Source organism: Salvelinus fontinalis, chromosome 29, assembly GCF_029448725.1.
Source record: "Salvelinus fontinalis isolate EN_2023a chromosome 29, ASM2944872v1, whole genome shotgun sequence".
Taxonomy (NCBI): domain Eukaryota; kingdom Metazoa; phylum Chordata; class Actinopteri; order Salmoniformes; family Salmonidae; genus Salvelinus; species Salvelinus fontinalis.
In genome coordinates this window covers 17,096,697-17,124,174 of record NC_074693.1, presented here as the reverse complement: position 1 = coordinate 17,124,174, position 27,478 = coordinate 17,096,697, and the positions used below count along the sequence as shown (strand labels likewise).

The 27,478-nt window shown below is 44.7% G+C and overlaps 1 protein-coding gene across 1 annotated transcript in view; it reads left to right on the top strand.

Moving 5' to 3' along the window:
• Window positions 1–8,757: 8,757 nt before the first annotated feature.
• Window positions 8,758–27,478, top strand: part of LOC129827490 (monocarboxylate transporter 8-like) — a 41,039-nt gene continuing 22,318 nt past the window's right edge. Inside the window, exons 1-2 of the mRNA XM_055888394.1 lie at window positions 8,758–9,954; window positions 21,798–21,942. Coding sequence (XP_055744369.1) covers window positions 9,444–9,954; window positions 21,798–21,942 — 656 coding nt within the window. The 5' untranslated portion in view covers window positions 8,758–9,443. The remainder of the gene's footprint in view (window positions 9,955–21,797; window positions 21,943–27,478) is intronic.

Below are 27,478 nucleotides of genomic sequence, written 5' to 3'. Positions count from 1 at the left end.
AGTGCGTGGAGGAGGAACAGGGCTCTGGAGACACACTGGAAGCCTGGTGCGTGGTGTAGGCACTGGTGGTACTGGGCTGGTGCGGGAAGGTGGCGCCGGATATATCGGACCGTGCAGGCGTACTGGCTCCCTTGAGCACTGAGCCTGCCCAACCTTACCTGGTTGAATGCTCCCCGTAGCCCGTCCAGTGCGGGGAGGTGGAATAACCCGCACTGGGCTGTGTTGGCGAACCGGGAACACCATACGTAAGGCTGGTGCCATGTACACCGGCCTGAGGAGACGTACTGGAGGCCAGATATGTAGAGCCGGCTTCATGGCACTTGGCTCAATGCTCACTCTAGCCCGCCCAGTGCGGGGAGGTGGAATAACCCGCACCGGGCTATGCAACCGTACAGGAGACACCGTGCGATCTTCCGCATAACACGGTGTCTGCCCGTACTCCCGCTCTCCACGGTAAGCATGGGAAGTGGGCGCAGGTTTCCTACCTGCCCTCGCCACACTACCCTTTAGCCCCCACCCAAGACATTTTTGGGGTTTCTTCACGGGCTTCCAACGACGCTTCCGTGCTGCCTCCTCATACCACCGCTCCTGGGCTGTAGCTGCCTCCATCTCCTCCCGAGAGCGGCGATATTCTCCAACGTTAGCCCAGGGTCCTTCTCCGTTAAATATTTGCTCCCATGACCATTCCTCCTGGTACCGCTGCTGCTGTCGCTGCTGCCCGTTAACCCGCTGCTTGATCCGGGTTTGGTGGGTGATTCTGTTACGTTCGTCTTGTGGTGATTGAACGGACCAAGGCCCAGCGGGTGATGAATACATACTGAAATTATTTAACAGGCGAAACACTGACAAAACACTAGAACAAACTACAAAACAATAAACGAAGGCAACAGACCTGAAACAAACGAACTTACATATAGACGAAGAACGCACGAACAGGAACAGACTACCTAAAACGAACGAACAAACGAAACAGTCCAATGTGGTATACACAGACATAGGAACAATCACCCACAAACAAACAGTGAGAACAACCTACCTTAATATGGCTCTCAATCAGAGGAAACGTTACACACCTGCCTCTAATTGAGAACCATACCAGGCAAACCATTAACCCAACATAGAAAACACATAACATAGACTACCCACCCCAACCCACGTCCTGACCAATTAAACACATACCAAACAACAGAAAACAGGTCAGGAACGTGACATCAAGGATGATCAATGGAAACAGGATGCACCTGAGCTCAATTTTGAGTCTCATATCAAAGGGTCTGAATAGTTATGCAATTTTTATTGTTTTGTACATTTGCAAAAAATATTCTCGAAAACTGTTTTTGCTTTCACATTATGGGGTATTGTGTGTAGATTTATGAGGAAATGTTTTTATTTAATCCATTTAAGAATAAGGCTGTAACATAACAAAATGTGGAAAAAGTAAATAGGTCTGAATACTTTTCGAATGCACTGTACAACTAAAGACATGAATCATTCTAACATTACATCACATATATTATGCTAACATGACAGTACATAAATCATGCTAACATGACATCACATTCCTCATGCTAACATGACATCACATGCCTTGAATCTATTCTACCGTGCCCAGAAACCTGCTCCTATTACTCTCTGTTCCGAACATACTAGACGACCAGTTTTTATAGCCTTTAGCCGTACCCTTATCCTACTCCTCCTCTGTTCCTCTGGTGATGTGGAGATTAATCCAGGCCCTGCAGTGCCTAGCTCCACTCCCATTCCCCAGGCGCTCTCATTTGTTGACTTCTGTAACCGTAAAAGCCTTGGTTTCATTCATATTAACATTAGAAGCCTCCTCCCTAAGTTTGTTTTATTCACTGCTTTAGCACACTCCTCAACCCGGATGTCCTAGCCATGTCTGAATCCTTAGGAAGGCCACCAAAACCCCTGAAATTTCCATCCCTAACTATAACATTTTCCGACAAGATAGAACTGCCAAAGAGGGCGGAGTTGCAATCTACTGTAGAGATAGCCTGCAGAGTTCTGTCTTACTATTCAGGTCAGTGCCCAAACAGTTTGAGCTTCTACTTTTAAAAATCCACCTTTCCAGAAACAAGTCTCTCACCATTACCGCTTGCTACAGACCACCTTCTGCCCCCAGCTGTGCCCAGGACACCATATGTGAACTGATTGCCCCCCATCTATCTTCAGAGCTCGTGCTGTTAGGTGACCTAAACTGGGACATGCTTAACACCCCAGCCTTCCTACAATCTAAGCTTGATTTCCTCAATCTCACACAAACTATCAATGAACCTACCAGGTACAAGCCCAAATCCGTAAACACAGGCACCCTCATAGATATCATCCTAACCAACCTGCCCTCCAAGTACACCTCTGCTGTCTTCAACCAGGATCTCAGCGATCACTGCCTCATTGCCTGCGTCCGTCACTTCAGCGAGCAGGCTTTTCTAATCGACCTGGCCCGGGTATCCTGGAAGGATATTGACCTCATTCCGTCAGTAGAAGATGCCTGGTTATTCTTTAAAAGTGCTTCCCTCATAAATAAGCATGCACCATTCAAAAATGTTTGAACCAGGAACAGATATAGCCGTTGGTTCACTCCAGATCTGACTGCCCTTGACCAGCACAAAAACATCCTGTGGCGTACTGCATTAGCATCGAATAGCCCCCGCGATATGCAACTTTTCATGGAAGTTAGGAACCAATATACACAGGCAGTTAAGATAGCAAAGGCTAGCTTTTTCAAACAGAAATTTGCATCCTGCAGCACAAACTCCAAAAAGTTCTGGGACACTGTAAAGTCCATGGAGAATAAGAGCACCTCCTCCCAGATTCCCACTGCACTGAGGCTAGGAAACACTGTCACCACCGATAAATCCACGATAATTGAGAATTTCAAGAAGTAATTTTCTATGGCTGGCCACGCTTTCCACCTGGCTACCCCTACCGTGGTCAACAGCCCTGCACCCCCCACAGCAACTTGCCCAAGCCTCCCCCTTTTCTCCTTCAACCAAATCCAGATAACTGACGTTCTGAAAGAGCTGAAAAATCTGGACCCCTACAAATCAGCCGGGCTAGACAATTTGGATCCTCCCTTCCTAAATTTATCCTCCGAAATTGTTGCAACCCCTATTACTAGCCTGTTCAAACTCTCTTTCATATCGTCTGAGATCCCCAAAGATTGGAAAGCTGCTGCGGTCATCCCCCTCTTCAAAGGGGGAGACACTCTAGATCTAAACTGCTACAGATCTATATCTATCCTACCCTGCCTTTCTAAGGTCTTCGAAAGCCAAGTTAACAAACAGATCACCGACCATTTCTAATCCCACCGTACATTCTCCGCTATGCAATCTGGTTTCAGAGCTGGTCATGGGTGCATCTCAGCCACGTTCAAGGTTCTAAACGATATCATAACCGCCATCGATAAGAGACAATACTGTGCAGCTGTATTCATCGACCTGGCCAAGGCTTTCGACTCTGTCAATCACCACATTCTTATTGGCAGACTCAACAGCCTTAGTTTCTCAAATGACTGCCTCGCCTGGTTCACCAACTACTTCTCAGACAGAGTTCAGTGTGTCAAATTGGAGGACCTGTTGTCCGGACCTCTGGCAGTCTCTATGGGGGTGCCACAGGTTTCAATTCTCTGGCCTATTCTTTTCTCTGTATACATCAATGATGTTGCTCTTGCTGCTGGTGATTCCCTGATCCACCTCTACGCAGACGACACCATTCTGTATACTTCTGGCCCTTATTTGGACACTGTGTTAACTAACCACCAGACGAGCTTCAATGCCATACAACTCTCCTTCCGTGGCCTCCAACTGCTCTTAAATGCAAGTAACACTAAATGCATGCTCTTCAACCGATCGCTGCACGCACCTGCCCACCCATCCAGCATCACTACGCTGGACGGTTCTGACTTAGAATATGTGGACAACTACAAATACTTAGGTGTCTGGACTCTCCTTCCAGACTCACATTAAGGATATCCAATCCAAAATTACATCTAGAACCGGCTTCCTACTTCGCAACAAAGCATCCTTCACTCATGCTGCCAAACATAGCCTCGTAAAACGGACTATCCTGCCGATCCTTGACTTCGGCGATGTCATTTACAAAATAGCCTCCAACACTCTACTCAGCAAATTGGATGCAGTCTATCACAGTGCAATTTTGTCACCAAAGCCCCATATACTACCCACCACTGTGACCTGTATGCTCTCGTTGGCTGGCCCTCGCTCATATTCATCGCCAAACCCACTGGCTCCAGGTCATCTATAAGTCTTTGCTAGGTAAAGCCCCGCCTTATCTCAGGTCACTGGTCACCATAGCAACACCACACGTAGCATGCGCTCCAGCAGGTATATTTCACTGGTCACCCCCAAAGCCAATTCCTCTTTTGGCCGCCTTTCCTTCCAGTTCTCTACTGCCAATAACTGGAACGAATTGCAAAAATCACTGAAGCTGGAGACTCATATCTCCCTCACTAACTTTAAGCACCAGTTGTCAGAGCAGCTCTCAGATCACTGCACCTGTACATATCCCATCTGTAAATAGCCCATCCAACCACCTCATCCCTATACAGTTATTTAGTTGTTGTTTTTTTGCTCGTTTGCACCCCAGTATCTCTACTTGCACATTCATCTTCTGCACATCTATCCCTCAAACGTAAGGCATATATTACATCGCTATTTCTGACTTTTGTGTCGCAACTGCCTGGTGGAAATATGATTTGTCATGCATTTGTATGCGGGGCACTGTCCTCAGATAATCGCATGGTTTTGTTTCGCCGTAAAGCCTTTTTGAAATCTGACACCTTGGCTGGATTAACAAGAAGTTAAGCTTTATTTTGATGTATAACACATATATTTTCAAGAATGTTAAATATTTGAATTTAGTATTTTTGAATTTCGAGCTCTGCAATTTCACCGGATGTTGGCCAGGTAGGACGCTACCATCCCACGTATCCGTAAGAAGTTTAATGGCTAAACTGTAATTATTTTGCCACTATGGCCTATCTATTGCCTTACCTCCCTTAACTTACCTCATTTGCACACACTGTATATAGACTTTTTATATTGTGTTATTGACTGTATGTTTGTTTACTCCATGTGCAACTCTGTGTTGTTGTTTGTGTCGCACTGCTTTGCTTTATCTTGGCCAGCTCGCAGTTGTAAATGAGAACTTGTTCTCAACTAGCCTACCTGGTTAAATAAAGGTGAAATAAAAAAATATTAAGTCATGCTAATATGACGGCTCATAAATCATGCTGACATGACATCTCTCTGACAAGAATGGAAGAACACTGACAACACACAGACACATTCCCTTCAGCGTCTCCTCTTCTTTGTTTTGTTGTTAAGTGCTACTTTTGTCTGTTTCTAACCAGATGGAAACATGGGACATGTCAGACAATATCTATAGGCAGGGATCCCTGGGTATGTGAGTGCTGGTACTGCTAATGCAGCAGGCCTAGAACACTTTATCATTAAAAACAATAAACATCTATTCAGTCCATTTGTTTTCACATTGATGAATTGTCAATGGACTTTTAAGTGGATAATTCATCATGTACATTTCAATGAGGGAGTCTAGACTGTCAGGGACAATCATTGCTAGCTGCTGTCTGGTCGCGTACACTGAGATGAAACCATGCATGTCACGTCAGGAGACTGTCTAGCACAGTGTGTCACACAAAATATTGTTTTGTCTGAACGTTTTCTTCCCCAGTGCGTCACGTGTGCCAAAGACTACAGGTATGAGGGTGACACCTTTCGATAGAAGAGGTTTGCTTCCAATGCGAACCACACCAGGATCACAGACATCAGCTATGGAGTACAGCTAGGGAATAGACCAGTTAATTGAATTCTATAGAACAAATTGTATCTCTTTCAGAACCCTGAGGGTAAATCATGTGATGTGAGTCACAAGTGTGATAATGGTTCCGCCAGCCCCACCCCACCCTGCTGGATGCTGCATGTTCAGGCATGCTGAACACTACTTACATTACCTGCACCTCTCCCCCCCTCGCTCTCTTTCTCACCCTCTCTAACCCTCTCTTTCTTAACCTCCCTCTCAATTCAATTTCAATTCAATTTCAATTCAAGGGGCTTTATTGGCATGGGAAACATGTGTTAACATTGCCAAAGCAAGTGAGGTAGATATTATACAAAAGTGAAATAAACAATACAAATTAACAGTAAACATTACACATACAGAAGTTTCAAAACAATAAAGACATTACAAATGTTATATTATATATATACAGTGTTGTAACAATGTACAAATGGTTAAAGCACACAAGTTAAAATAAATAAGCATAAATATGGGTTGTATTTACAATGGTGTTTGTTCTTCACTGGTTGCCCTATTCTTGTGGCAACAGGTCACAAATCTTGCTGCTGTGATGGCACACTGTGGAATTTCTCCCAGTAGATATGGGAGTTTATCACAATTGGATTTGTTTTCAAATTATTTGTGGATCTGTGTAATCTGAGGGAAATATGTCTCTCTAATATGGTCATACATTGGGCAGGAGGTTAGGAAGTGCAGCTCAGTTTCCACCTCATTTTGTGGGCAGTGTGCACATAGCCTGTCTTGTCTTGAGAAGACTTCCTTTCTCTTTTTTTTGTCTTTTTTTTTGTCTTCCTCTCTCCCACTAACCCTCTCTGTGTCTCTCCATCTCACCCTCTCTCCCACGCACCCTCTCTCTCTTTTCCACTCACCCACCCTCTCTTTCTCACCTTCTTTCTCCCACTTAACCCCTCTGTAACCCACTCACCCTCTCTCAGTCAGTTCCAGTCTGACAGCATGCATCATTCAGCCTTGATGAAATTAAATGTCTGCCTCCAGACTTCCCCCATATGGTTACATAAAGTCTCTGTCTTTACTCTGCTGGGAGACAACCTGCCCGCCCCCAGTCCCAGTCATTCCTTTGTGTTCTTGAGCCTGGATCACCCGCCTCCACCTCTCAGAGGAATTAAAGAATCCCAGCATCAACAGGAAATCATTGACCAACCTTCTCCTGGGCCCCCTGACCTTTGACCCCTTACATGTGGGAATTGCTGGGAAAGTTCTAGAAACATAACTCCTCAATCATCTATTTATAGGCCTCATAAAGGAGTGGGATGATGCTCCCACAGAGATAAATCTTATGTTGTAATCTAATGATGAAATATATGATTATTAAACAACGCCACCCATCAGTGTATCGACCCCGAGGGACAAAGGGTGCTTAGCTATAACCACTGAGCTATACACTGAGATAGGCCAGGTGAGGTGTTAATTTCAAAAGCAATTCAGACAGGATGTTATTGGGTATTGGCTTAAGATGTTTTCCAAGACATCCATAGGAATGTGACCCATGGATGTCGGACACTAGCTTGTTTCTACCTCGACATTGACCTAATTATGCCTACATAAATTCAATCTCAGCTAACCAAGAATCTTAATTTGGCTAAAGAGAGGTTTCTCCATCTCCCAACATGAGTGGTCAATCAATCCTAACCACACTGTCAACTAAACACACCCTGTGTGTCAACTGTGGCATATTGGCCCCATCCAATGGTGAAAGTTAACTATTGCACACAATCACAGCTGTGGTCTATGATTAGGGCCAGTTGTACACAATCACAGCCGTGGTCTATGATTAGGGCCAGTTGTACATGATCACAGCCGTGGTCTATGATTAGGGCCAGTTGTACATGATCACAGCTGTGGCCAATGATTAGGGACAGTTGTACACGATCACAGCTGTGGTCTATGACTAGGGCCAGTTGTTTTGGTTGGTTATTTGTTTTATACCAGTGTTTTCACCATTATCCACTAGGTTTGCTGTAGAAAATCCTATGAAATTATTATTAATTGACACAAGCTGTCTCCAATCAATCCATCATTGTCTGGTTGTGTGTGAGTTTTCGGTGGGGAGGCTTCCTCTACTAATCTTAATTGCACAAAGCCGATTATTTGGCAGGGAAAACTGTAGATCAGTGATTCTATACCTAATTTTGCTCAAACTGATCCTCTCCAATGGACTCGGAAGTGGTAGCTAAAAATGTGTAATTTACAGAAGTTTAGAGTGGCAATTAACAGTATAAACAATAACAAAGCGTACTCCCTGCACCTGCTTTGGTAAAAAGCTGGGGGATGGGGCTGGAGGAATGTAACCTCTTAAATTCATAGAGCTGTGGATGCAAAGACTGACCATCCATGATATCAAAATTCTAGTTTAATTTTAACCATGTTTTGAGGCTATATATATATATTTTTTTTTTTACATTTACCTGGTGTAAGCAAACTTATATTTGGGGTTCTGGTGGGGTATGAATTAAGCTCATTAGGCATTTTTTAAGTTATATTCTCGAAGAATATTGGGTACTTATAATTAAATGAAGTCCAAACATGGATATAGCAACTGCTGATTACCCTTTAAAGGGTAGAGTCAATGATAACAACCTGACCGGGTTTCGAACCCAAATCCTAATATCAAACCCACACATTAACCGTTACGCCAAGAAGTTTAACAGGGACTGTCTGTGTAAATGCAAATATAGAGCTTGCTTTACAAGCCTGTTCTTCACCATTAGATATAAATAACGTCTAAACGCTATTTTATCCTGGTCTAAAACGCCTATGTAAACTGTGCATGTTTGCTGATGAAATAGAAGGCTGCATCATGGCGTAGTGAAATTAAATCAGCTGCTATACACCGGATACAAAGTTGCGCCGAGAAATTGTTACATTGACACTTCCGCGAGAAACTGTATCAACGTCATTCACTGAGTTGCGGCTGCGCTTTCCAAAGTAGTTCGAGTAGTGTTTGTCAGAGACAGCAGAATGGGTGGGGGCGACATTCGAGTATTTTCGTAATCTCATACTGCAGGAATTTTAAACCCGTCTCTGAGCTCGGCCATTGGTGACGAGGACGTGGAGGCGGGGGCAAGCTTTTTGAATGAAGGTTGTTTTCTGTGTTGACACCGTGATACTGAAAGCCTCCGGCCGAGAGATCCACATATTCCAATGTAAAATTAAACAAATGAAAGAGGAGGAGCCGGCACTCATTTATTTACAGATTAGGCTACACGATGTGGAGTGTAGAGACTCCGTGCAGCGCGAGCACGAGATTGGCGAGCAGCAGACGTTTTCACAGGTTGATTTACATTTTGCACGGAGCAGGAAAGCAAAAGTTACATATTTTCTGGCGTCATCATTTCCCATAGAACTAGGCTACGGGGACATCAGATACCATGATAAATAAGACGTGCCTGTCCTTTCACCATACAATCAATTTTATAGCGACATTTCGGATACTGCCATTGGTGCTGTGACTTCACTTTGTCTACTATTCTTGGAAGAGCAGAGCAGAAAGAAACCTACTAAGTTTTTATTATAGACAATCCTTGTCAATCAGTAGGATACTGTCGCTATCTGATGCATGAGCGATGCAGCCAGAACACAACAGTAACCCCTATACTGGACAGGATGATGGGGGGGTCAACGGGATAGGAGACAATCAGACGGAGGAGGAAGCATTGAGCAGCGAGCCGCCGACCGAACACTGTGATGAGGCTACTGCAGACTCTGTAATGGCGCACAACGGTGGTTCTCCCCAAGACCAGGAGAATCAGCAAGCACATAAGGGGCACCAGGGACAGGACCTGGGAGATAGCGAATGCAAGATCCCACACGAGGACAGCACTATCCAGCTAATCGAGGCTGGATGTCTCGATAGTAAACCCGGTGTGTCCCCGAATTCCCAGTCTCAGTCCCCGGCACCAGGGCAGAGCCCCGGGTTCATCCCACCCGAGGGCGGGGTCGGCTGGTTAGTTGTTTTTGCTGCTACCTGGTGTAATGGATCCATCTTCGGGATACAGAACTCCTTCGGTATCCTCCACATGATGCTGGTGGAAGACCACGCAGACCCCAATGACAAAACGTCGCAGTTTAAAGTAGGTGAGTCTGTCCTGTAACTGTTGCACCTGTTCAAATGAGCCTACTGATGCTGGCTTACTGTTGAAGATCATCGAGAATGGTCACATAAACATAGCCAGAACTAGAAGCATGCTCAGCATTGTCTCAAGACGACATTGAAGTAAAACATAAAATTACAATTTTCATTATTGATCATACCCATTTTTGCTGTGATGTGTCAGAGAATTTTGGCGACTACTTCAGTCTCATCATCATCTGTCTGAAGACTTCAAGTTAATATATAGACTATATCTAGGCCATATAGCACCAGAGTTTCCTTGCATTAACTTTCTGGTCACGGCTCTAATTCTGTCATACAGCTGGATAACATACAGTTCTCATGTTGTTGTCCTTATGTTCTCCTCATGTTGTTAATGTATTTTCCACGTGACAAAGTCGCAAGTGTGTGTCACTAAAAGAAGCCCTCTGTTTGCCTGTCAGTTTTACCACGGCTCTCTGTTGTATTGTGTCCTCAATCTTCACCTCCAATCTGTTTAGGATTGAATAGCCTTTTATTTATTTTGCCTCACTGCATCAGTGCCGTATGTACTCACAAATCATGTCTGAGTAGGCGTGCTGGTCAAGGATCAGTTCCCATCCTGTCCATGTGATCTAATGTATTATGATCTACAGTATTTTTTAAATTTATTTGTATTTTATTTCACCTTTATTTAACCAGGTAGGCAAGTTGAGAACACGTTCACATTTACAATTTCGACCTGGCCAAGATAAAGCAGAGCAGTTCGACACATACAACGACACAGCGTTACACATGGAGTAAAACAAACATACAGTCAATAATACAGTAGAAAAATAAGTCTATATACAATGTGAGCAAATGAGTTGAGATAAGGGAGGTAAAGGCAAAAAAAGGCCATGGTGGTGAAGTAAATACAATATAGCAAGTAAAACACTGGAATGGTTGATTTGCAGTGGAAGAATGTGCAAAGTAGAGATAGAAATAATGGGGTCGTGCTCGTCGGATGTGGCAGGGCTTGCAAACCATTACAGACTACAAAGGGAAGCCCAGCTGAAAGCTGCCCAGTGACACAAGCCTACCAGACGAGCTAAACTACTTCTATGCTCGCTTCGAGGCAAATAACACTGAAACATGCATGAGAGCACTAGCTGTTCCGGAACACTGTGTGATCATGCTCTCCGTAGCCGATGTGAGTAAGACCTTTAGACAGGTCAACATTCACAAGGCCGCAGGGCCAAACGGATTACCTGGAAGTGTACTGCGAGCATGCACTGACCAACTGGCAAGTGTCTTCACTGACATTTTCAACCTCTCACTGTCCCAGTCTAATACCAACATGTTTTAAGCAGACCACCATAGTCCCTGTGCCCAAGAACACAAAGGCAACCTGCCTAAATGACTACCGACCTGTAGCACTCACGTCTGTAGCTTTGAAAGGCTGGTCATGGCTCACATCAACACCATTATCCCAGAAACCCTAGACCCACTACAATTTGCATACCGCCCTAACAGATCCACAGATGCCATTTCGATTGCACTCAACACTGCCCTTTCCCACCTGGACAAAAGGAACACCTATGTGAGAATGCTATTCATTGACTACAGCTCAGCGTTCAACACCATAGTGCCCTCAAAGCTCATCAATAAGCTAAGGACCCTGGGACTAAACACCTCCCTCTGCAACTGGATCCTGGACTTCCTGACGGGCCGCCCCCAGGTGGTAAGGGTAGGCAACAACACATCCGCCCCGCTGATCCTCAATACAGGGGCCCCTCAGGGGTGCGTGCTCAGTCCCCTCCTGTGCTCCCTGTTCCCTCATGACTGCATGGCCAGGCACGACTCCAACACCATCATTAAGTTTGCCGATGACACAACAGTGGTAGGCCTGGTCAACGATGAGACAGCCTATAGGGAGTAGGTCAGAGACCTGACCTTGTGGTGCCAGGACAACAACCTCTCCCTCACGTGATCAAGACTAAGGAGATGATTGTGGACTACAGGAAAAAGAGGACCGAGCATGGCCCCATTCTCATCGACGGGGCTGCAGTGGAGCAGGTTCAGAGCTTCAAGTTCCTTGGTGTCCACATCACCAAAAAACTAACATGGTCCAGTCGTGAAGAGGGCAAAACCTATTCCCCCTCAGGAGATTGAAAAGATTTGACATGGGTATTCATCCTCAAAAGGTTCTACAGCTGCACAATAGAGAGCATCCTGACTGGTTGCTTCACTGCCTGCTATGGCAACTGCTCAGCCTCCGACCCCAAGGCACTACAGAGGATAGTGCGTACAGGTAGTGCGTATGGCCCAGTCCATCACTTGGGCAAAGCTTCCTGCCATCCAGGACCTCTATACCAGGTGGTGTCAGAGGAAGGCCCTAAAAATTGTCAAAGACTCCAGCCACCCTAGTCATAGACTCTCCTCTCTGCTACCGCACGGCAAGTGGTACCGAGCACCAAGTCTAGGTCCAAGAGGCTGAAAAACAGCTTCTACCCCCAAGCCATAAGACTCCTGAACATCTAATCAAATGGCTACCCAGACTATTTGCATTGCCCCCCACTGCCCCATCTTTTACATCGCTGCTGCTCTCTGTTGTTATGATCTATGCATAGTCACTTTAATAACACCACCTACAGGTACATATTACCTCGACTAACCGGTGCACCCGCACATTGACTCTGTACCGGTATCCCTCTGTGTAGTCTCGCTGTTGTTATTTTACTGCTGCTCTTTAATTACTTGTTACTTTTATTTCTTATTTGTACTGCATTGTTGGTTAGGGGCTCTTAAGTAAGCTTTTCACTGTGACTAATAACATGTGATTTGGAGTGAGATCCCAGGTCAAGTCAAATGGATCCACAGTAAGACACACTAGTTCTCCCCATAAGAGCTATGACGAGGGAAATGAAGTACTAATCGCTGCCCAGAGGTGCTTGTTTTGATCAAAGTGTCCAAATCACTGCGAAACAGACGTCATGACATGTTTAGATTATTACTATGTAATTACACAGGTACAAATGATGGCCTGAGGTTACCTGGGGGTATCGACACCATTTGGCTAAGTGTGTAGAAGGAGCCACATATCAAGATGGAGGAAATCCTCCTCTAAATTATTTCATCAAAACAACAGTTTCATGATCTGAACCAGATGGGCAAGAAGTCAATCCTTATCAACAAAGGAGTGCCTGCGGAGCGTGTTTGAGGTATCACAGTGAAACGAAGGAAGGGTCAGGGACTTATAGTAGAGGATAGAGTGGTGGAAAGAGTAAGGGAGGGACATGACAAAAGAGAACAAGGGGTGGAAGGTGTGAGGGAACATCCAGTTCCTTGAAGTTATCACTGTTCGCATCCCAAATGCAGGTTGGCATTTATTGTCATGAATCTTGCCCTGGAGGCAGCTCTGCAGAGTTGTCACTAGCTGACACAGCCACAAAGTCATCAAATCAGATTTTAAACCTAACCTTAACCACACTGATAACCCTAACCTTAAATTAAAACAAGAAAGCACATTTTTGTTGTCATGAATTTTTATGATATAGACAATTTTGACTTTGCAGCTGGCCCATCTAGCGGAAATCGTTCAGTTCTGCCTCCAGGGTGACATTCATGACAATAAAGATCAATATGCATCCCAAATGGCCCTGTATTACCTGGATGATTCACTACTTTAGACCAGGGCTAATAGGGTTATGGTCAAAAGTAGTGCACTGAATAGGGAATAGTGTTCCATTTGGGATGCAGCCACTGTAAATCTGAGAGTGTTGTCTTGGCGAAAGCAGAAAGGTGGTGACTGCTTTCACTTATCAAATCGCATAATGATCAGTGATTAATTACTTAAAGGAGAGAAGGAAGGGTTAGGGAAGAAGGAAGGAAAACGGATGCATTTTAGAAACAGGGTGTCAATCTAGGAGTGAGGGGAGGAAAGATATGGAGAGGGTGATGGACATACATTTATTACATCACTCATACTGTATCACTAGCCACTTTAAACAATGCCACTTTATATAATGTTTACATACCCTACATTACTCATCTCATTTGGATATACTGTACTCTATACCACCTACTTCATCTTGCCTATGCCGTTCGGCCATCACTCATTCATATAGTTTTATGTACATATTCTTATTCATTCCTTTACACTTGTGTGTATGAGGTAGTTGTTGTGAAATTGTTAGGTTAGATTACTTGTTAGATATTACTGCATGGTCGGAACTAGAGGCACAAGCATTTCGCTACACTCGCATTAACATCTGCTAACCATGTGTATGTAAAAGATCAAATTTGATTTGTAGTGAATGATCTCAGGCCAGGGAATTTCTGAAAGAGATACAGACTCAGGACATGTGACCCACAAGGTATGGGTTGTAGTGAAATAGTGACAGTCAGTGATTTATTGAGCTGGTTTGTGTCCTGTTATTGTAGCTTTCTGGAGTCTATAATAACTGCCATGGTCATAACGGTTATTTACTATTCGCAGCTATGTCTTTATTCCAAACCACCGGAAATGCATTTTATGTTGGGGTTATTTTGGGAGTTGTTGCCCTCGAGATGCCCTATGGCCTGAAACATGAATAGAGAGCTGACATGACAGTCTGGCGCCATTCATTTACAGCACAACAAACAAGAATCCTCTTACTGCATCTGTCTGGACCTGCTGGCTCAGCTCATTTTACTACATTTGATTTGTCCTGAAATAGAAATAGCTCATCTGGTTTACAGACTGAAGGAAACACATTTACAGGATTTAAAGACTTGATGCTTGAAACATTGACACTAGTTTGTACATAACATACCTATGCACAGTATTATGGTCAGTTTAAATAGGAGTAGAATACAGTAAGATGGAACTATCCTTAAAATTGGTATTTTGTCCATTTCAGAAAGAAATCTATTCTCTGGCACCTGTATGCTGTCTCTCCCATCCTTATAGGCCGTAGAAATATTCCACTCTGTGCCCATTTTGAACCCGATGTTTATGATTTGTGTTCTCTGGGACCTGACAAACATAATCTCCTAAAAGGATATTTGATTTCAGATTCGTTTTTGATGTATAAATGTCATTTGTTTCCATTATTTTACAAGATACTGTTATTACAGTTAGACTAGCGTCCTGTCCAGAGGTGTTTAGTTATACATCAAGCCGCCTCATGTTACTGTACCAAAACAAGAAAAAAAACTGTTTCGGCTCGGACAAAACTACTCACTTTGTAAGACAATACATTATCTCTACCATGCCTATGATCATTTACCCATGAGTAATGAACTTGTTCCGATACTTCACCCTTTGTATTCTCTCTGGATTAGAACAGAGGCTAGCTACAGCATAAACTCTAACAACTTGCAGCTTAAGGAATAATGTGGCATGTTTGGCATTCCAGAAGGCTGTGGAATAGAATAGATCCCAATCAGATCAGGGCCCATTGTCCAGTCCACCGCCTCTCCCTCCAATGCATTTTAGACCCAATCAAATACTTGCCCAGTCCTCAACAGTTTGTCTGTGTATGTACTTTAGGCCACTTAATTGTGCACAGAAGCTGAAGGTATTTTCACTCCTCATGGTGTATTTAGACACATTGAACAACCTGTTTCTGAGTCCACTATATTGTAACTCTGCATGTGCTCCAGGCCTAGGACCTGTTGTTTGTTCAGAAGCTAAGCTATGCAACACATTACACCCATTGAACTTCTTTCTAAAGCTCACTATAGTGTGACACTGCATATAGTTGACTCACGCACACAGTAAATACTGTGTATACACAGCAAACAAAAATTGGTTCGGTGAACCAGTTCAGGGAAAAGAACTGAAAAAGAACTGAACCGTGAATGAAAGTGATACATACTGTTTTGGAACAGAACCGTTATTTTTAAAAGCAGGGGAACCGGTTAATAACGATGTTAAACGTTCCACGCATTTTTCTAGTCCCACAAAAAATGCTACGAAGCAAGTCATCTTCCGGCGCGACAGAGATGGCCGCCTCGCTTCGCGTTCCTAGGAAACTATGCAGTATTTTGTTTTTTATGTGTTATTTCTTACATTGTTACCCCAGGAAATCTTAGGTTTTATTAGATACAGTCGGGAGGAACTACTGGATATAAGAGTAACGTCAACTCACCATCATTACGACCAGGAATACGACTTTCCCGAAGCAGATCCTCTATTTGGTCCACCACTCAGGACAATGAATCGGATCCCAGCCGGCGTTCCAAAACAACGGCGCCGCAGATGGAGCGGTCTTCTGGTCAGGCTCCGTAGACGGGCACATCGCGCACCGCTCCTGAACATACTACTCGCCAATGTGAGGTAGACGAAATCCGAGCAAGGTTTGCCTTCCAGAGAGACATCAGAGACTGTAACATTCTTTGTTTCACGGAAACATGGCTCACTCGAGACACGCTTTCGGAGTCGGTACAGCCACCTGGTTTCTTCACGCATCGCACCGACAGAAACAAGCATCTCTCTGGTAAGAAGAAGGGCGGGGGTGTATGCCTTATGATTAACAAGACGTGGTGTGATCATAACACCATACAGGAACTCAAGTCCTTTTGTTCACCTGACCTAGAATTCCTTACAATCAAATGCCGACCGCATTATCTACCAAGAGAATTCTCTTCGATCATAATCACAGTAGTGTATATCCCGCCCCAAGCAGACACATCGACGGCCCTGAAAGAACTTCATTTGACTCTATGTAAACTGAAAACCACATATCCTGAGGCTGCATTTATTGTAGCTGGGGATTTTAACAAGGCTAATCTGAAAACAAGGCTCCCTAAACTTTATCAGCATATCGATTGCGCGACCCGGGCTGGCAAAACCCTGGATCATTATTATTCTAACTTCCGCGACACATATAAAGCCCTCCCCCGCCCCCCTTTTGGAAAAGCTGACCACGGCTCCATTTTGTTGCTCCCAGCCTATAGACAGAAACTAAAATGGGAAGCACCCTTGCTCAGGTCTGTTCAACGCTGGTCCGACCAATCGGATTTCACGCTTCGGATTCCACGCTTCAAGATTGCTTCGATCACGTGGACTGGGATATGTTCTGCATAGCGTCGAACAACAACATTGACGAATACGCTGATTCGGTGAGCGAGTTTATTAGCAAGTGCATCGGTGATGTTGTACCCACAGCGTCTATTAAAACATTCCCCAACCAGAAACCGTGGATTGATGGCAGCATTCACGCAAAACTGAAAGCGCGAACCACTGCTTTTAATCAGGGCAAGGTGACCAGAAACATGACCTAATACAAACAGTGTAGCTATTCCCTCCGCAAGGCAATCAAACAAGCTAAGCGTCAGTATAGAGACAAAGTAGAGTCGCAATTCAACGGATCAGACACGAGGTATGTGGCAGGGTCTACAGTCAATCACAGACTACAAAATAAAAACCAGCCCCGTCGCGGACCACGATGTCTTGCTCCCAGACAAATTAAACAACTTCTTTACTCGCTTTGAGGACAATACAGTGCCACTGACACGGCCCGCTACCAAAACCTGCGGGATCTCCTTCACTGCAGCCAACGTGAGTAAAACATTTAAACGTGTTAACCCTCGCAAGGCTGCAGGCCCAGATGGTATCCCCAGCCGCGTCCTCAGAGCATGCGCAGACCAGCTGGCTGGTTTGTTTACGGACATATTCAATCAATTCTTATCCCAGTCTGCTGTTCCCACATGCTTCAAGATGGCCACCATTGTTCCTGTTCCCAAGAAAGCTAAGGTAACCGAGCTAAATGACTACCGCCCCGTAGCACTCACTTCCGTCATCATGAAGTGCTTTGAGAGACTAGTCAAGGACCATATCACCTCCACCCTACCTGACACCCTAGAACCACTCCAATTTGCTTATCGCCCCAATAGGTCCACAGACGACGCAATCGCAATCACACTGCACACTACCCTAACCCATCTGGACAAGAGGAATACCTATGTAAGAATGCTGTTCATCAACCACAGCTCAGCATTTAACGCCATAGTACCCTCCGAACTCGTCATTAAGCTCGAGACCCTGGGTCTCGACCCCGCCCTGTGCAACTGGGTCCTGGACTTCCTGACGGGCCGCCCCCCAGGTGGTGAGGGTAGGTAACATCTCCACCCCGCTGATCCTCAACACTGGGGCCCCACAAGGGTGCGTTCTCAGCCCTCTCCTGTACTCCCTGTTCACCCATGACTGCGTGGCCATGCACGCCTCCAACTCAATCTTCAAGTTTGCAGACGACGCTAGTGGTAGGCTTGATTACCAACAACGACGAAACGGCCTACAGGGAGGAGGTGAGGGCCCTCGGAGTGTGGTGTCAGGAAAATAACCTCACACTCAATGTCAACAAAACAAAGGAGATGATCGTGGACTTCAGGAAACAGCAGAGGGAGCAGCCCCCTATCCACATCGACAGAACAGAAGTGGGGAAGTTGGGGAGTTTTAAGTTCCTCGGCGTACACATCACGGACAAACTGAAATGGTCCACCCACACAGACAGCGTGGTGAAGAAGGCGCAGCAGCGCCTCTTCAACCTCTGGAGGCTGAAGAAATTCGGCTTGTCACCAAAACACTCACAAACTTTTTTACAGATGCACAATCGAGGGCATCCTGTCGGGCTGTATCACCGCCTGGTACGGCAACTGCTCTGCCAACAACCGCAAGGCTCTCCAGAGGGTAGTAAGGTCTGCACACCGCATCACTGGGGGCAAACTACCTGCCCTCCAGGACACCTACACCACCCGATGTCACGGGAAGGCCAAAAAGATCATCAAGGACAACAAGCACCCGAGCCACTGCCTGTTCACCCCGCTATCATCCAGAAGGCGAGGTCAGTACAGTGCATCAAAGCGGGGACCGAGAGGCTGAAAAACAGCTTCTATCTCAAGGCCATGAGACTGTTAAACAGCCATCACTAACATTGAGGGGCTGCTGCCAACATACTGACTCAACTCTAGCAACTTTAATATTGGAAAAATTTATGTAATAAATGTGTCACTAGGCACTTTAAACAATGCCACTTTCTATAATGTTTACATACCCTACATTACTCTATACCATCTACTGCATTTTGCCTATGCAGTTCGGCCATCACTTATTCATATATTTTTATGTACATATTCTTATTCATTCCTTTACACTTGTGTGTATGAGGTAGTTGTTGTGAAATTGTTAGGTTAGATTATTTGTTAGATATTATTGCATGGTCGGAACTAGAAGCACAAGCATTTCACTACACTCGCATTAACATCTGCTAACCATGTGTATGTAACAAATAAAATTTGATTTGATTTGCAAAATCAATCATAACCTTATTACAGTGTCTGCCTGCAATCTGACATTCTTTACCAGTGTGTGTGTTTAGGCTAACAGCTCCTCCCCTCTCTGAAGCATAGGCTACTGTACTGGCGTTACCATAGGCTACTGTACTGGCGTTACCATAGGCTACTGTACTGACGTTACCATAGGCTACTGTACTGACGTTACCATAGGCTACTGTACTGACTTTACCATAGGCTACTGTACTGACGTTACCATAGGCTACTGTACTGACGTTACCATAGGCTACTGTACTGACGTTACCATAGGCTACTGTACTGACGTTACCATAGGCTACTGTACTGACGTTACCATAGGCTACTGTACTGACGTTACCATAGGCTACTGTACTGACGTTACCATAGGCTACTGTACTGACATTACCATAGGCTACTGTACTGATGTTACCATACTGACGTTACATAGGCTAGTGTACTGTCGTTACAAAGGCTACGGTACTGACGGTACCGTAGGCTACTGTATTGACGTTACCATTCTGACATTGCCAATGGCTACTGTACTGACATTACCATGCTGACTTTACCATAGGCTTCTTTATTGACGTGACCGTAGGCTACTGTAGTAACGTTACCATACTAACATCACCATTTGCTACTGTACTGACATTACCATGCTGACTTTACCATAGGCTACCGTACTGATGGTACCGCTGGCTACCGTACTGACGCTACCATACTGATGTTACCATACTGATATTAGTATACTGACGTTACCATAGGCTACATTACTGACGTTCCCATACTGACATTACCGTAGGTTACTGTACTGACATTAACATAGGTTACTGTACTGACGTTACCGTAGGTTACTGTACTGACGTTACCGTAGGTTACTGTACTGACGGGACCGTAGGTTACTGTACTGACGGGACCGTAGGTTACTGTACTGACGTTACCGTAGGTTACTGTACTGACGGTACCGTAGGTTACTGTACTGATGGGACCGTGGGTTACTGTACTGACGGTACCGTAGGTTACTGTACTGACGGGACCGTAGGTTACTGTACTGACGTTACCGTAGGTTACTGTACTGACGGTACCGTAGGTTACTGTACTGACGGGACCGTAGGTTACTGTACTGACGGTACCGTAGGCTACTGTACTGACGTTACCATACTGATATTACCATAGGCTACTGTACTGACGGTATCGTATGCTACCGTACTGACGTTACCATACTGACGTTACCATACTGATATTACCATATGCTACTGTACTGACAGTTTCGTATGCTACTGTACTGACATTACCATACTGACGTTACCATTCGCTACTGTACCGAAGTTACCATAGCTACTGTTCTGACGTTACCATACTGACATTATGTCACAATATTTTTCAATCCCAATGATGATAACTAAACAGTCATTTAAGCTTTGACCAATCCCTGAGATTTGTAAGACCCTGGGTTTAATAATAATTAGGCAAAGATGTTCGATTCCGCAAAATGTTCGTTGTTCAGAGAACATTCTAAAGTCAACCAAAATGTGAGCAGTCTTTATAACCCCCCCCCCCCCCCTCCCACACACACACACACACACAAACAGTAGGTAGGCTGTATCTTTTTCCACAGTTCACATTCCTCGTTTATCACTATTCTACCAAGCTGGCAGTTCCTTGCCGTTCCTTTCCTCCCTAGATTAGAGGGGCCTTGACAGGGCCACTGTCCTGTTGTAAGTTTTTCAGAGTTCAAACCAGGTCAGGTCATGTATAGTTCAATTGTCCTCTGTGTTTTCTCAGTCACCCATTTCTCACCCTTAACTTGTCTCAACCATACATTACTGGATTATAGTCTAATTATTCTAATACACTTCACATAATCTAATAATTACGTTTCAGGGTGGAATTCTTTAGTCAGTACTTTAAACATATAACTATTCTACAGGTTATATAAGGAGGGTACAGCATGTTAATATTATACTAGATCAGCTGTTATTCTACAGGTTATATGAGGAGGGTACAGCATGTTAATATTATACTAGATCAGCTGTTATTCTACAGGTTATATGAGGAGGGTACAGCATGTTAATATTATACTAGATCAGCTGTTATTCTAGAGGTTATATGAGGAGGGTACAGCATGTTAATATTATACTAGATCAGCTGTTATTCTACAGGTTATATGAGGAGGGTACAGCATGTTAATATTATACTAGATCAGCTGTTATTCTAGAGGTTATATGAGGAGGGTACAGCATGTTAATATTATACTAGATCAGCTGTTATTCTACAGGTTATATGAGGAGGGTACAGCATGTTAATATTATACTAGATCAGCTGTTATTCTACAGGTTATATGAGGAGGGTACAGCATGTTAATATTATACTAGATCAGCTGTTATTCTAGAGGTTATATGAGGATATAAATAATCCTGTTAATGTGTGGATTATTGTAACTATTTTTGCTGTCCTCATCCCATCTCTCACTACCTTCCATATCCCTCCCTCCACCCCTACCTCTTCCCGACCTGTCCCTATATCCCTCCACCCCTACCTCTTCCCGACCTGTCCCTCTCCTCCCTTCCTCCAGCCTGGGTGGGGGCCCTGGCGATGGGCATGATCTTCTTCTGTTCCCCGGTGGTCTCCATGTTCACCGATCACTTCGGCTGCAGGAAGACAGCTGTGGGCGGGGCCACCATGGCCTTCATCGGACTCCTCAGCACCGCCTTCGCAACGTAACAGAAACTTCTGTTCTAGAGCCCTTCTAGAACCCTCCAAACATTCTAGAATCATTAGAACACTCCACTCTAGAACACTCTAGAACACTCCACTCTATTACTATGACAACCCATCTTCTCTAAAACTATGACAACCCATCTTCTCTAGAACTATGACAACCCATCTACTCTAGAACTATTACAACCCATCTACTCTAGAACTATTACAACCCATCTACTCTAGAACTATTACAACCCATCTACTCTAGAACTATTACAACCCATCTACTCTAGAACTATTACAACCCATCTACTCTAGAACTATTACAACCCATCTACTCTAGAACTATTACAACCCATCTACTCTAGAACTATTACAACCCATCTACTCTAGAACTATTACAACCCATCTACTCTAGAGCTATTACAACCCATCTACTCTAGAGCTATTACAACCCATCTACTCTAGAACTATTACAACCCATCTACTCTAGACCTATTACAACCCATCTACTCTAGAGCTATTACAACCCATCTACTCTAGAGCTATTACAACCCATCTACTCTAGAACTATTACAACCCATCTACTCTAGAACTATTACAACCCATCTACTCTAGAACTATTACAACCCATCTACTCTAGAACTATTACAACCCATCTACTCTAGAACTATTACAACCCATCTACTCTAGAACTATTACAACCCATCTACTCTAGAGCTATTACAACCCATCTACTCTAGAGCTATTACAACCCATCTACTCTAGAGCTATTGCAACCCATCTACTCTAGAGCTATTGCAACCCATCTACTCTAGAGCTATTACAACCCATCTACTCTAGAGCTATTACAACCCATCTACTCTAGAGCTATTACAACCCATCTACTCTAGAGCTATTACAACCCATCTACTCTAGAGCTATTACAACCCATCTACTCTAGAACTATTACAACCCATCTACTCTAGACCTATTACAACCCATCTACTCTAGACCTATTACAACCCATCTACTCTAGAACTATTACAACCCATCTACTCTAGAACTATTACAACCCATCTACTCTAGAACTATTACAACCCATCTACTCTAGAACTATTACAACCCATCTACTCTAGAACTATTACAACCCATCTACTCTAGAACTATTACAACCCATCTACTCTAGAACTATTACAACCCATCTACTCTAGAGCTATTACAACCCATCTACTCTAGAACTATTACAACCCATCTACTCTAGAGCTATTACAACCCATCTACTCTAGAGCTATTACAACCCATCTACTCTAGAGCTATTACAACCCATCTACTCTAGAACTATTACAACCCATCTACTCTAGACCTATTACAACCCATCTACTCTAGACCTATTACAACCCATCTACTCTAGACCTATTACAACCCATCTACTCTAGAGCTATTACAACCCATCTACTCTAGAGCTATTACAACCCATCTACTCTAGAGCTATTACAACCCATCTACTCTAGACCTATTACAACCCATCTACTCTAGACCTATTACAACCCATCTACTCTAGAGCTATTACAACCCATCTTTCACCAAGGTAGCTTAGCAGTTCAGACGTATTTTTCCGTGTTGTCGTGTCGTGTCCTGTATATATATATATTTACACCTTTTCTTCACATATCTTTATTTATTTTATTATCCAAGAACTCAACTACAAAAGCTTTCCTGCAAAAGCTTTCCTGCAACCCGCTTCACCAATTACAATAAGTACTATTCACCTCAATCTGAAAATCCATCGTGGAAGATAGCCAGGGGCTAATTCAGAAGCTAGCCTGAAAGCTAATCCAGAAGCTACTCCGATAGCTAGCCAGAAGCTAATCTGTAGCTGCCCCGAAATTAGCCGGTTTGCTGGCTAGCGTTGGTGTTTCAGCTGCCCACGTTTTGCGGTCATCAGCTATTCCTCTAGCTCGATAATCTACCGGCACTTTAGTGCAACGCGACTCGGACCGGAGCATTCCGGGACTTTTTTTCTCTCAGTTTCCCCGGATTCCAACCGCAGCCTCAGCCTCTATTTTGCACCTTGATTTCGCAGCTAGCTAGCTGCATACCGTGTGACTATTGGCTTACGTCGACCCCGGAGCTAACTCAAATCATGCTGGAGCTAGCCAGCTGAGGAGTTCCATCACCATCCGGACCCGCTTCTTTGTTGCTGCTGCAGATACGGAACCCCACCGGGCCTTCACGACTGACTGCCGACGTTATCTGCCCGAGGGATTTATCCAACCGGCACCTCCGTCCCGGCGTTACCTGAACGCTCATCTGAGGCCCGCTAATCGTTAGCTGTCTTATCGGCTGCTATCTGAACAAAACCCCACTACACGGAACCTACCGACGGAAACGCACGAGGTATCTACAAACAGACCTCCATCCTATGCTGCTACCGATAGCCATATACCCGGCCAGCTGTCTGGATCGCCACGACCCCAACCAACCTCTACTCACTGGACCCTTATTTATCACTCGATTAAGCTTGCCTCTCCTTAATGTAAATATGCCTTGTCCATTGCTGTTCTGGTTAGTGTTTATTGGCTTATTTCACTGTAGAGATTCTAGCCCTGCTCTCTATACCATATCCAACCCTGCAGTTCCACCACCCACATATGCGATGACATCACCTGGTTTCAATGATGTTTCTAGAGACAAGATCTCTCTCATCATCACTCAATACCTAGGTTTACCTCCACTGTATTCACATCCTACCATACCTTTGTCTGTACATTATTCCTTTAAACTATTTTATCGCCCCCAGAAACTTCCTTTTACTCTCTGCTCTGGTAGCTCTAGGCGACCAATTCTCATAGCTTTTAGCCGTACTATTATCCTACTTCTCCTCTGTTCCTCTGGTGATGTAGAGGTGAATCCAGGCCCTGCAGTACCTGGCTCCACTCCTATTCCCCAGGCGCTCTCTTTTGATGACTTCTGTAACCGTAATAGCCTTGGCTTCATGCATGTTAACATTAGGAGCCTCCTCCCTAAGTTTGTTTTGTTCACTGCTTTAGCACACTCTACCAACCCGGATGTATTAGCCGTGTCTGAATCCTGGCTTAGAAAGACCACCAAAAATTCAGACATTTTTATCCCCAATTACAATATTTTCAGACAAGATAGAACGGCCAAAGGGGGCGGTGTTGCAATCTACTGCAAAGACTGCCTGCAGAGTTCTGTTATACTATCCAGGTCTGTTCCCAAACAATTTGAACTTCTACTTTTAAAAATCCACCTCTCTAAAAACAAGTCTCTCACCGTTGCCGCCTGCTATAGACCACCCTCTGCCCCCAGCTGTGCTCTGGACACTATATGTGAACTGATTGCCCCCCATCTATCTTCAGAGCTCGTGCTGCTAGGCGACCTAAATTTGAACATGCTCAACACCCCAGCCACCCTACAATCTAAGCTTGATGCCCTCAATCTCACACAAATTATTAATGAACCTACCAGGTACCACCCCAATTCCGTAAACACGGGTACCCTCATAGATATCATCCTAACAAACTTGCCCTCCAAATACACCTCTGCTGTTTTTAACCAAGATCTCAGCGATCACTGCCTCATTGCCTGCATCCGTAATGGGTCAGCGGTCAAACGACCTCCACTCATCACTGTCAAACGCTCCCTGAAACACTTCAGCGAGCATGCCTTCCTAACTGACCTGGCCGGGGTATCCTGGAAGGATATTGATCTCATCCCGTCAGTAGAGGATGCCTGGTCATTTTTAAAAAATGCCTTCCTCACCATCTTGAATAAGCATGCCCCATTCAAGAAATTTAGAACCAGGAACAGATATAGCCCTTGGTTCTCTCCTGACCTGACTGCCCTTAACCAACAGAAAAACATCCTATGGCGTTCTGCATTAGCATCGAACAGCCCCCGTGATATGCAACTTTTCAGGGAAGCCAGAAACCAATATACACAGGCAGTTAGAACAGCCAAGGCTAGCTTTTTCAAGCAGAAATTTGCTTCCTGCAACACAAATTCAAAAAAGTTCTGGGACACCGTAAAGTCCATGGAGAATAAGAACACCTCCTCCCAGCTTCCAACCGCCCTGAAGATAGGAAACACTGTCACCACCGACAAATCCACTATAATTGAGAATTTCAATAAGCATTTTTCTACGGCTGGCCATGCTTTCCACCTGGCTACCCCTACCCGGGACAACAGCACTGCCCTCCCCTCTGCTACTCGCCCAAGCCTTCCCCATTTCTCTTTCTCCCAAATACAGTCAGCTGATGTTCTTAATGAGCTGCAAAATCTGGACCCTTACAAATCAGCCGGGCTAGATAATCTGGACCCTTTCTTTCTAAAACTATCTGCTGAAATTGTTGCCACCCCTATTACTAGCCTCTTCAACCTCTCTTTCGTGTCGTCTGAGATACCCAAAGATTGGAAAGCAGCTGCGGTTATCCCCCTCTTCAAAGGGGGGGACACCCTTGACCCTAACTGCTACAGACCTATATCTATCCTACCCTGCCTTTCTAAGGTCTTCGAAAGCCAAGTCAACAAACAGATTACCGACCATTTCGAATCACACCACACCTTCTCCGCTATGCAATCTGGTTTCAGAGCTGGTCATGGGTGCACCTCAGCCACGCTCAAGGTCATAAACGATATCGTAACCGCCATCGATAGGAAACAATACTGTGCAGCCGTATTCATTGACCTGGCCAAGGCTTTTGACTCTGTCAATCACCACATCCTCATTGGCAGACTCGACAGCCTTGGTTTCTCTAATGATTGCCTCGCCTGGTTCACCAACTACTTCTCTGATAGAGTTCAGTGTGTCAAATCGGAGGGTCTGTTGTCCGGGCCTCTGGCAGTCTCTATGGGGGCGCCACAGGGTTCAATTCTTGGACCGACTCTCTTCTCTGTTTACATCAATGATGTCGCTCTTGCTGCTGGTGATTCTCTGATCCACCTCTACGCAGACGACACTATTCTGTATACTTCTGGCCCTTCTTTTGACACTGTGTTAACAACCCTCCAGGCGAGCTTCAATGCCATACAACTCTCCTTCCGTGGCCTCCAACTGCTCTTAAATACAAGTAAAACCAAATGCATGCTCTTCAACCGATCGCTGCCTGCTCCGGCCCGCCTGTCCAACATCACTACTTTGGACGGCTCTGACTTAGAATATGTGGACAACTACAAATACCTAGGTGTCTGGTTAGACTGTAAACTCTCCTTCCAGACCCACATCAAACATCTCCAATCCAAAGTCAAATCTAGAATTGGCTTCCTATTCCGCAACAAAGCATCCTTTACTCATGCTGCCAAACATACCCTTGTAAAACTGACCATCCTACCAATCCTCGACTTCGGTGATGTCATTTACAAAATAGCCTCCAAAACCCTACTCAATAAATTGGATGCAGTCTATCACAGTGCCATCCGTTTTGTCACCAAAGCCCCATATACTACCCACCACTGCGACCTGTACACTCTCGTTGGCTGGCCCTCGCTTCATACTCGTCGCCAAACCCATTGGTTCCAGGTCATCTACAAGACCCTGCTAGGTAAAGTCCC